Source organism: Sebastes umbrosus, chromosome 4, assembly GCF_015220745.1.
Source record: "Sebastes umbrosus isolate fSebUmb1 chromosome 4, fSebUmb1.pri, whole genome shotgun sequence".
Lineage (NCBI taxonomy): Eukaryota > Metazoa > Chordata > Actinopteri > Perciformes > Sebastidae > Sebastes > Sebastes umbrosus.
The window spans coordinates 27,661,799-27,672,540 of record NC_051272.1 but is presented as its reverse complement, the minus strand read 5'-3'; the positions used below and the strand labels follow the sequence as shown (position 1 = coordinate 27,672,540).

The 10,742-nt window shown below is 42.1% G+C and overlaps 1 protein-coding gene across 1 annotated transcript in view; it reads right to left on the bottom strand.

The window, feature by feature from the left end:
• Positions 1-506: 506 nt before the first annotated feature.
• sf3b3 (splicing factor 3b, subunit 3) overlaps positions 507-10,742 on the bottom strand; it is a 37,583-nt gene continuing 27,347 nt past the window's right edge. Inside the window, exons 23-27 of the mRNA XM_037767258.1 lie at positions 9,611-9,823; positions 9,300-9,398; positions 3,020-3,163; positions 2,706-2,810; positions 507-1,960 (exon numbers count right to left, since the gene is read on the bottom strand). Of these exons, the coding sequence (XP_037623186.1) occupies positions 1,820-1,960; positions 2,706-2,810; positions 3,020-3,163; positions 9,300-9,398; positions 9,611-9,823 (702 nt within the window). The 3' untranslated portion in view covers positions 507-1,819. The remainder of the gene's footprint in view (positions 1,961-2,705; positions 2,811-3,019; positions 3,164-9,299; positions 9,399-9,610; positions 9,824-10,742) is intronic.

The following is a 10,742-nucleotide window of genomic DNA, read 5'->3' as shown; positions in this document are numbered from 1 at the left end:
CTTCACTTTTGTTCAGTTTGAAGGAAGTGGAGACTCGTCGTCCATCTATACAGTCTATGGTCAGCACTGCCTTCACCATGTTGAGAGCCGCTGAGGTAATAGAAATGCTCCCAACCTTTAATTTTTCACATTGAACTATTGACTCAAATGAACACATGGCAACTGGACCTGATTGTCTAACCTCACTGAAGCATCTGTCCAGCTCAGCACATTTAAACTCAACAGATTCAACACCTGAATTTATAAGAGTTGCTGTTTTCAGCCAGTTAGTGCACAATGACATAACTGCATACAAGTTCTAAATCAAATCCATCAAATTTAAGTAATTTAACTTTTAATCAAAACCATATAAATACTGTTCCGGTGTTGCTGCAGACACCATGACAAATCAGAAAAACTTAATATTGGACCTCTAATGTGTTCAACTGATAGAGACAAACGCAATCGAGGAATCCTTGGCTGAGTGATGGTTCTCCACAGTGGCAGGAAATGACACAAACACGTGGTTTTATAAAGCACAAAAAAACAACTTTATTTACAAAAAACAGACCACTGCCCCCATCCCACAAACCCCTAAATTCAGTGACTACTGAGGAATGCTATGTCTGTGCCTGTGGCTGAGGTTGGGAATTTACAGGACTGAGAAGAACACCACCCAGCGTAAACCTTCAGTGTTCTTCCACCCACTTATTTAGTCTGAGTTCAGCTGTCGTCTAATTCCACAATATGGCAACACTTCTTGAACTGTGACCCCGAGGCTTAGACGCTGGCTCCTGTTTGGCTCCCAGTTGCAAGTAAGCAATATGCTTTAATGAGCCTGGAGTGTTATCACACAGACAGGTAGAACAAGGGGCTAAGAAAGATTTAGTAATACCATCTTGGACTATGGTATATGCATCATGACAATTCTAACCAATACACATCAAACAAATCATACAAAAACATTTGTTTTATTTAGCTAAGATCAAAGATAGAGGACACACTGAAAAACACCTTCTTGCTAAATAACAGACATTAAAAATATTCTCAGCTTTCAAGGGTCTTGTGTCCAGGCAGAGTGACATCAATCTCTACACACTGTGTCCCTTACTGCTTGGCATGAGCTTAAAAAAGGCTTTAAATACAATGTATTTACACAGCTGCTCCCAGAAGACAGATGATTTAGCGTCTGTATGTATGTATGTACTCTTGGGGTGCAGATGCGACAGTTGCTCATCACGCAGTCGGATGCGTGTCAATTCTGTTCACACAGCTGTGAGTGAATGCCGCCCGCGACAGCTGTTCGTGAATGTGATAGCTGTGTGTGTGAGAATGCTGTTCACACAGCTGTTGGTGTGAATGAAGGTAATTGTGGCGAGACAAACTAGCAATGTAAGAGAGCTGAACCGGCCGAGACTTCCCGCCATGTCTCCATGTAATGGTCTCGCTGTATGTGTGTGGTTTTTCTGCTGACGACAACGCAGGGGAGGTGTGACCGAAAATTCTCAGTACTTGAGTCAATAAGTATGTACGTGGGGCGATTGCGGCGATACTGTGTGGGTGTTTGTTCGCGCACTTTTAGTTTTGATTGCTGGTTATTTCCATTGGCGAAGAAGACGAGGTGCGTGTGATTTGCGTCATAACTGAACAATGTACGGGAATCACGAGCATGTGACATCTTGTGGTACGTCCACTGTCTGCCCGCAGTCAACCGTATAATGTTCCCGTAAGTGTCCGTCAATCTGTGTCCTGAACGGGGGCACGTGGCAGAGAAGGATTTGTGTGTGTCTAGTCCTAATGACTGTGTCTCTGTCCACCCCAGCTGCATGAAGGTGTGCGATTAGAAGGCGTAGCGAGTGCGAATGTCCTCCAGTTTCTTAGAGACCTCGGGCGGCGTTCTGTCCAGCTCTTCTGCCACGCTTTTCTGCTTGTGAGGGTCCATGCTGTTAAACTGCTCACACAGATCTCCGTCGATCACATTCTGGAGAGAAATACCAAGAAGACAAAAAAAAACAGTCCGTGATGCTGAAATGCATATCTGAAGGAGACGAACAGATCAGATGACGTGATCTTTAAAAAAACAAAACTCGGTCAAAACCGAGTATATGGCTGGATCGTGTATGGTCAGTCTGTGAATTTGTGGCTACACAAATAGTCAGTGGTCATGTCTATAATGTTAAATCCAGTGGTACATGCCCACCAGGTCCGGCGAGGACACTAGGGGACGCACTGCTCCACTCAATTGGCCGTTCAAGCGGTGACGTATCCCGTCGTGGAATGTACCTGATTGGTCCCTGGGTTTCTGCTTGCCGTTTCAAACAGGAAACAACATGACGGCCTGCTCATAAACTTTCTGTTATTCCGTCTAAACAATCAACCAAAATCTACTTCTGAAAACTTTTTAAGCGAGAAATAGGCTGTGCCACTGTTGAATCTGGTTTCATTTTAGAACTAGACCGTCTAGTTTGACAGCTTGGTCCAAGTTTCGTGAGCCGGACACATCGCGCTGGACGGGCGTATTTGCATAAAGTTGCAATGTTTCAGCTTTATGCAAATACAGACTCTTTCCAACTTGCCGAAACACTCCCGCCATGCACTGGGCGACTGCTTCTCCTGCTTTCCATAGGAAATGAATGGAAAGCATTGAGACGCTTTCCATTCATTTCGCTCTCTGCGGTCCAGTCAAAAAGCGCACACACACACACACACGTAAAAACAATACCAACCTTGACTGGGAAGTAGTAGGATCTAAAGCTGAGATGGTCTCTGCCGCACAGTGGAGGGAACTCAGAGCGCATATGCATCTCTAAATGTTGGAAGAAGTCATGATCCTGGATGAAAAGACAGAACACAGGGAGGCATTAGAAAAAGAAGAGCAAAAAAATGGCAATAAAAAGTACAAAAAGACAAAAACAATTTTTTTAAATTGTCAAATGAGACAGAGACAGTGGCGGTGTGTATTTTGAGGGCAACAATTATGCATTAGCCTCTCATGACGTGCGTGTGTTTGTGTGTGTGCGTGCAGATGTTTGTGTTGTACCTCATGTGAGGTGAATGGGACCAGTATGCCGATGCCTCCAGACAGAGTGGTGTAGACCATGGACTCGGAACCTCCAGGGATCAGAGTGGTTTTCTGGAGGGATAACACCGTCTCTCCTACGTGGTAGTTCATTATCACCTCAGCCTGGAGAGACAACGGGGGAAAGAAAGAAAGACAGCCACGTGTTTTTGTTTGTCTGGTAGAATTATGATCATTACGATGACCTTATGATAATGTCAGTCTGAGACACGAACAGATAGATAATAATAGCAACACAGATCACAGTCATCATTCCTGACCCCTCATGGCTATTCACTACCTCATGTGACTCTGAACAAAACGGTTTTCATTTTGAGCATCATTCCATGTGACCTAAATTGTAATTTTTAATCTATAAATCACGAAATATATTAAACCATTTCCGATCCATGTGGTGGAAAACCCCTGTCAAAAGCACCCAATTGCAGCCTACGCAGTTAAAGAATTTAAAATAGAAAAGATAGATTAAATGTTGGCCAAGGGTTCAAATTTAAAGTGTCACACTCAATCAGGGGGGCAAGGGAACTGTCAGTCATTGTGAAGGAGACAGACACGGATGCAGCAGACAGACTTACTCCTGTGGTCGGGTCTATTTTTGTTTGACAAGCAAATTAACTAACTTTCCTAAAATAATAATAATTTCTTTTGCTTCAGATGACATTAATTATATAACTAATAATGTTTTGATAAGAAAAAAGTTAACATTTTCTTATGATGGTTGTTTCTTATAGTTCATTCAGTCAGTAGTCCTAGTATGTTAAATAGGTTGGTAGGCTGAGGGTTAAACTTTATCAAACCACTTCTTTTAATGACGTGACTGGGATGTAATGTTTCTAAAGGTCTTCATAATTTGTTGGGTCTCATACGGTCAGCTGCCAGAGTTTTCAGACATAAAATAAACACTGTTCCCTCTTCATCACCGCCGCCTTCATTATTATTTATATAAATGTAATTTATCGTGCTGTTGGATTGCTGCTAGACTGCCCCGTTAATACAGGTGTGTGTGGGAGAGTTTTTAACTGCAGTGAAACTGTTGTTTTTGAAATGCTAAATGATGAAAAAATAAGCAGAAGCAAAATAACTCGTTAGATAAAAACATGTAGTGAATTTAGGAAATAATACGATCTCTCTTTTTTCAATACATTTTGACTGAGGACTGAGGCAATTACAGAGACGGACGGAGCGCTGCGACGCTTGCTCTGTGTGTTTGAGAGAGAGGAGGGAAGAGAAGGTGGAAGGCCTAGAGTGGTAATAAATATATACTGTCCCCTCGAAAACTATTAGAGCAGCGAGGCCAACTCCTTTATTGTTGGTTTTTACATCAAAAGATGAATATGAGACAAGAGATCAGAAATTTCAGCTTCTATTTCCAGGTATCTACATCTAGATCTGTGACAAAACTTAGAAAATAGCACCTTTTGTTTGAACCCACCCATTTTTCAAGTGAGCAAGATTATTGGAACATGTGACTGACAGGTGTTTCTTGTTGCCCAGGTGTGTCCTATTACATTGATTATTCAAACAATAAATAGCACTGAATGTCTACTCTCAGTTTCAGCTTTGGGTTTTGCCTGTGCAGACTGCATTTATAGTTAAACAAGGTGTAACCAACATGAAGATCAAAGAGCTGTTTATGGGGGAAAAGCAAGCAATTGTGAAGCTGAGAGAAGATGGAAAATCAATCAGAGCCATTACACAAACATTGGTCATAGCCAGTACAACCATTTGGAATGTCCTGAAGAAGAAAGAAACCACTGGTGTACTGAGCAACAGACGTCAAACAAGTAGACCAAGGAAAACATCAGCGGTTGATGACCGAAACATTGTGAGAGCTGTAAAGAAAAACCCTAAAACAACTGTCAGTGACATCACCAACAACCTCCAGAAGGCAGGAATGAAGGTTTCACAATCCACCGTTCGCACAACACTTCGGGAACAAAAGTACAGAGGCTACACCAGAAGATCCACTCATTAGCAATAAGAATAGGAAGGCCAGATTAGAATTTGCCAAAAAGTACAGAGACGAGGCTCGAAGGTTGTGTGACAAAGTTTTATGGACTGATGAGACAAAGATGAACCTGATGTGATGGAAAGGCTAATGTGTGGAGAAAGAAAGGATCTGCTCATGGTCCCAAACACACAAGCTCATCTGTGAAACACGGTGGAGGTCATGTCATGGCTTGGGCTTGCATGGCGTCTTCTGGTGCGGGCTCATCGATCTTCATTGATGATGTAACACATGATGGCAGCAGCAAAATGAACTCAGAAGTCTACAGAAACAGTTTGTCTGGCAATTTAAAGAGAGATGCAACCAAACTGATCGGGAGATCCTTCATCATGCAGCAAGACAACGGGGGAAAGAGGTGGAAGGTTTTAAACTGGCCAAGTAAATCTCCAGACTTAAACCCTATTGAGCATGCATTGTACCTGCTAAAGAGGAGACTGAAGGGAGAAACCCCCCAAAACAAACAACAACTGAAAGAGGCTGGGGTGAAAGACTGGAAAAGCGTGAGATCATCTGTCATTGGAGCTGTATGTATGTATGTATGAATGAAGTACATGAGTATGAGTAAGTACAACAGAGGACTCTGTGCCAAGGTCAAAAAGAAGACACAGTCATCCTCTGGTTAGAGGAAATTGGTCCGGATGGTCAGGTCTAATCCAATAACCATCAAAAAAACGCTTTGTCAGTAATTAAAGGTAATAATTAGGATGTACCCTGGATACAAAGGCGGGATTGAAGAGTAATAAAACCTCAGTATTAGTCTCAGCAAACTGTGTACAGGACATAAGTGACGCTGACGCCGTGAGACCAAGATAGAACAAGAAAGACACAACTGAGTAAGAAGTGTACAGAACTCGGCTTCTCACTGGTGAGAACCAACGGGTCTGGATGACACTAACAACAAGGTCTCCTGAGGGGGGATTAATGAGCCCTTCTCAAGATTCAATATAATCCCCAAAGCACAGAAACGGGACAACACAATCTATGTTTTTGATTGCTAAAAAAACAACAACTAAATAACGATATACAGGGATCGGCGACTAGTAAGCATTGATGCGGATCTCCCGATCACACATTTGTACTGAATATCAGACGATTATGATCAGCAGTAAATATGCATGTAATTAATCCGTGGTTCACATGCGTGCCAAACCGTGAGGTGTGTGGGGTGGTGATAGATATAAAACGGTGAGATAAATAAAATTCAGCCTGAGACGCTGTGCGCACAGAGGCGTATGTGCACCATCCACACGAGGCGGAAAAACAGCACTCGTGGACTCATCATGACACATTTTATCCAAAAAAAACATGAGTGGGTGAAGCCTCCGAGTGTGTGACAGAGGAAATGTGCTGCTTTAATGACCACGAGTCCGTGCTGCCTACTAACCGTGAGTTTAAAGCGCTCCTCTGGTTGCAGCGGTCCCGTGCACGCTGCAGGTTGAGCCATCCCTAAGCTTCAAATATTCACTGTTGATTAAGAGCCCTAGTTTGCGGTCTGTAACTGTGTTGTGTGTTACTGTGCGACACTCACGAGAAGTTGCAGGACTGTTTTTCTTTAGGGCTGTGGCAATAACCGCAGTATTGACAAGCCAACTGCAGGGGATGGCAAGCAACCGCCACAACCGCTACGTTCACGTTTTTTTCTTTTTTGGAATTCTTTGCAACGGGAGAGCTGCAATTTTATCCTACTTGTAGGCTACAAGTGCTGAACAACAACGGGGGAGAAATGAATACACATAGACCGGCAGGTCCGTCCTCTCTCCCTATGTACCTCGACCTTCCCTTCATCCAGAGCAAGTACTCTACCTTGTGCCGACATTTTGACATTCTGTATCACAGCATCCAGACGCAACGTAAGCGTAGCTGAAAAAAACCCCCACTGTGCCTCATTGTCCTTCTGTTGAGGCACATCTTTGCCTCGAGGGGGATTCCAACACAGTGGAAATGTCACATCTGGCCAACAAAGGCTAATTAGCAAGACTCAAAAGATGTTTTTGTTTCTTGAGCGTTGATGAGCTGAAGAAAGAAGTTGGCACAGGCCGATGTAGCCTCGGGGAAGAGAAGTGAAGGATTCCCCAGGAGACAGTTCGAAACAACATGACAGAAATCACCATCACACACTATGTGACATTTGGGGTTAACAGTCAATCCTTTCATTTTGCTCAACAGACAGCTTTGTCTCACTGACCTTGATCTTCAGAGATACATTAATCAAATAGAAGTGGAATGCCTCTAATTTAATGTAAGACAGCATCTAGCCAAGCCATGTATGGATAATTAAGTTCCTCCAGGCTTCCACACCAACATCTAAATACAGACACGGTACATTTCCAAACTCAAACGGAATTCTCAATCAATGTGCACGGAGGCAGAAAATAGCAGACAAACACTGCGTCACAAAGACAACTGGAACCAACTCATAATGTCTAACTTTGAGGGACTTTCCCAGTCTATCTGCTACCTAAACAGTTTTTGACCCGTATTTAAATGTGGGATGAGTGATACTGTGTGTGTTTCTCCAATCTATCCTAGTGTGTGTGTGTGTGTGTGTACACACTTGAATTTGTGAGTAGGTTAAACTTGTGGTTAACGATGTTATGCAGTTTGTGTAAGTGCATGTGTGTTGTGTCTCTGTGTGTTCGCGGTTGGAGGTCAGAACAGTGGAGGAGGCAGATTAGTGCAAAGGCCTGACATTCTGGCCACAGCAGGAGCCGGCCTGAATCGTTCAAATTTGCGCGGCCTGGGCTCAAAAGAAAAACGCTGGATGTTTCTCGATGTCAAGGAAGGATCCTTCAACGGCTGAATTTCAAGGATGCACCGTTATCAAATCCCGCCGAAGGACTGTGTCCTCTGTACTCCTGAAACACCCACAATTCTATGCACATAATGCATTTCCTGTCCCCTGAATTGGAAACGGGAAATATTCTAGTAAACTTTAAATTATTTCACCTCAGCAGTCCGCCAGAATATATTTCGGAACAAATTTGAAGCGAGAAATTGCCAATCCAGTTGCTGAATCTTCACTCATATTAGATCTACAAGGCCGAATTTAAAAGTTTGTTCTGACTTTCGTCGCTCAGCATTGGACTCGTTCAACAGGCTATTGGTTAGGTATTGGAGCAACGGCAGGGAAAGTCGGAATATTTTCACATCTAACTGTGAATTAAGGCTTTATTTCAGCCAAACCAGAGTTGGTTATTGTTGGAAGTGGAAAGACTAGGCTAATCAAGACGGGTTTGAGGAGCTCTGAGCACAACGGCCGTTTCTTTTCAGATCTAACATGGTGAATTATGGGTTTATTTCAACCAAATCAGAGTTGGTGATTGTTCGAACAGTGGAAAGTGCTCTCCAAGACGGGTATTATGAGTTTTATTTGTTTCTGTCGAGTTTGAATGAAGTCTGTTTTACAGTCGGCAAAGTAAAATTGGGTTTTTCCACTGGGGTCTGGTAGCTGTCCAAATCCTTGTTGATTTTATATATATATTTTTTAATAGGCCTACATGTTTTTAATCTGCTTATATTGTTTTGAGGAATGCAAAATCAATATTCCTACTAGAAATTGTAATGTACTGAATTGTTCTAAATAAAGCAAAAAAAAATATTTTCTTTTTCTTGCCAAGCATCTGTAAGACTTGACTTGGAAGGACCCGCCCTATCAAGGAAGCCTCCTTTACTTTTAAAAACACCTCCAGTGTCTCTTCCTGAACCACAACTCAAAGCCTGAAGCGACCGTTTTAACATTAAAACTCCCTTTTGCTCTCTCTACATTCCTGTCTTACACATAAATGCTGAGGAATAGACTGGTCAGACTCTAAAAATGCACGCATAAAAGTGCGGCTATGCAGTAAAGACACTCATGGCTTAGTCTCGTGCTTTATTGGCCTCTCTAGCATGAGTAGGTGAAGAATTGTGCTTGTTTGTAATCTGTATGCTTTGTCATCAATGTATTCTTACTAACGTATAATTTTGATGGTAATTTTTCTATTTCAGACACTAACCCTCAGCACTGGCCTGAACCCTGAACCACATCATCTGCTGACATGACCAGTGAAATACAGAAAACAAATCTTACTTTGCATTTCATTCAGGGTATCTACCGGTACCTACAATATAAGCTAGAAATTATTTTTATTTTGTTTGTTTTTTTAAAGATGACAGACAAACAAATAAGAAAAAAAGTAGATAAATGTAAGAGAAGCCTTACAAGGCGGATAGTTTGGAGAATAATGGTTTTACCTTCTGTGATGCTCCGTTAAGGAGGCCTCTGTCCCATAGAGCTTTGTTCCCTGTGGGGTCTTCGTCCACATCATCGCTGGTGTTGGGGGGAAGACGCACCTGAGAAAATTAAATAGAAAATGAAGACATGTATTTCGTTAGCTTGTCAGTCCCACTGGGCTCCAGAAGTTTTTTTTGTGTTGCATTCACTGCTAATGTTTTTGAGTCCAATGCTACAAAGAAAAAAATTGTGCCTAATCTGATGTATTATATACTATACAGTGTATTCCAGATATTCACACACAGCCAATACTCCCCATCCCCAAACTTACAATGGTGATGTTGCCAAACTTGTCAGCAGAGGCCATGGTGTCGTAGTCGAGCAGACAGGCCGTGGTCACCCAGCGGGGATATGTGTCATCGGCGAAGATGATGAGCTGGTTCTCGTTGCGTCTGTAACGAACCCAGAACAGGCTCTCCTGGACATCGGTCACGATCACACGCTGTCCGATGGTATGGATGCCAGTCACCAGGTTGGGAACGTGCTAAACAGGGGAGCAATAGAGGAAAGTCAATAAAGCACACTCAAAAGCACCAACCATGTCATACTGGCTTGTCGCAAGGGAAGTTAAATAACGCTCCGAATGTATGCTAAATTTTGGCGAAGAAAAACTGGCATGGCCATTTTCAAAGGGGTCCCTTGACCTCTGACCTCAAGATATGTGAATGAAAATAGGTTCTATGGGTACCCACGAGTCTCCCCTTTACAGACATGCCCACTTTATGATAATCACATGCAGTTTGGGGCAAGTTATAGTCAAGTCAGCACACTGACACACTGACAGCTGTTGTTGACTGTTGGGCTGCAGTTTGCCATGTTATGATTTGAACATATTTTTTATGCTAAATGCAGTACCTGTGAGGGTTTCTGGACAATATTTATCATTGTTTTGTGTTGTTAATTGATTTCCAATAATAAATATAAATACATTTGCAAAAAGCAGCATATTTCCCCACTCCCATGTTGATAAGTGTATTAAATACTTCACAAAACTCCCTTTAAGGTACATTTTGAACAGATACAAAAAAAGTGTGATTAATTTGCGATTGACAGCCAAAATAGAAATCTACATTTTTGGAGAAACTCATAAAAGATGAAATTCTAAATTTACACTTGATGTTGCCTATTCATAGACTGGAGCCTGCATGTCCCAGAGGAAGTTGTGGCTATTCAGAAGGTTGCCGTTTTGGCATTCAGCTGCTGATATCCGCCCTCAGTAACTTAATTTAATGCCCCCTCAAGTGTATTTTGGCATTTTTATGATATTCATATTTGAGTCATTTACTGTCTAAGTTGATTAGCCACACTGTTTGTCACATTTTTTGACAAATAACTTAATTTAGTGGTCAAAACTAAAAAAAAAAAAAACAGGTTGTTGCTAAAATGAGAATATGACATATGAC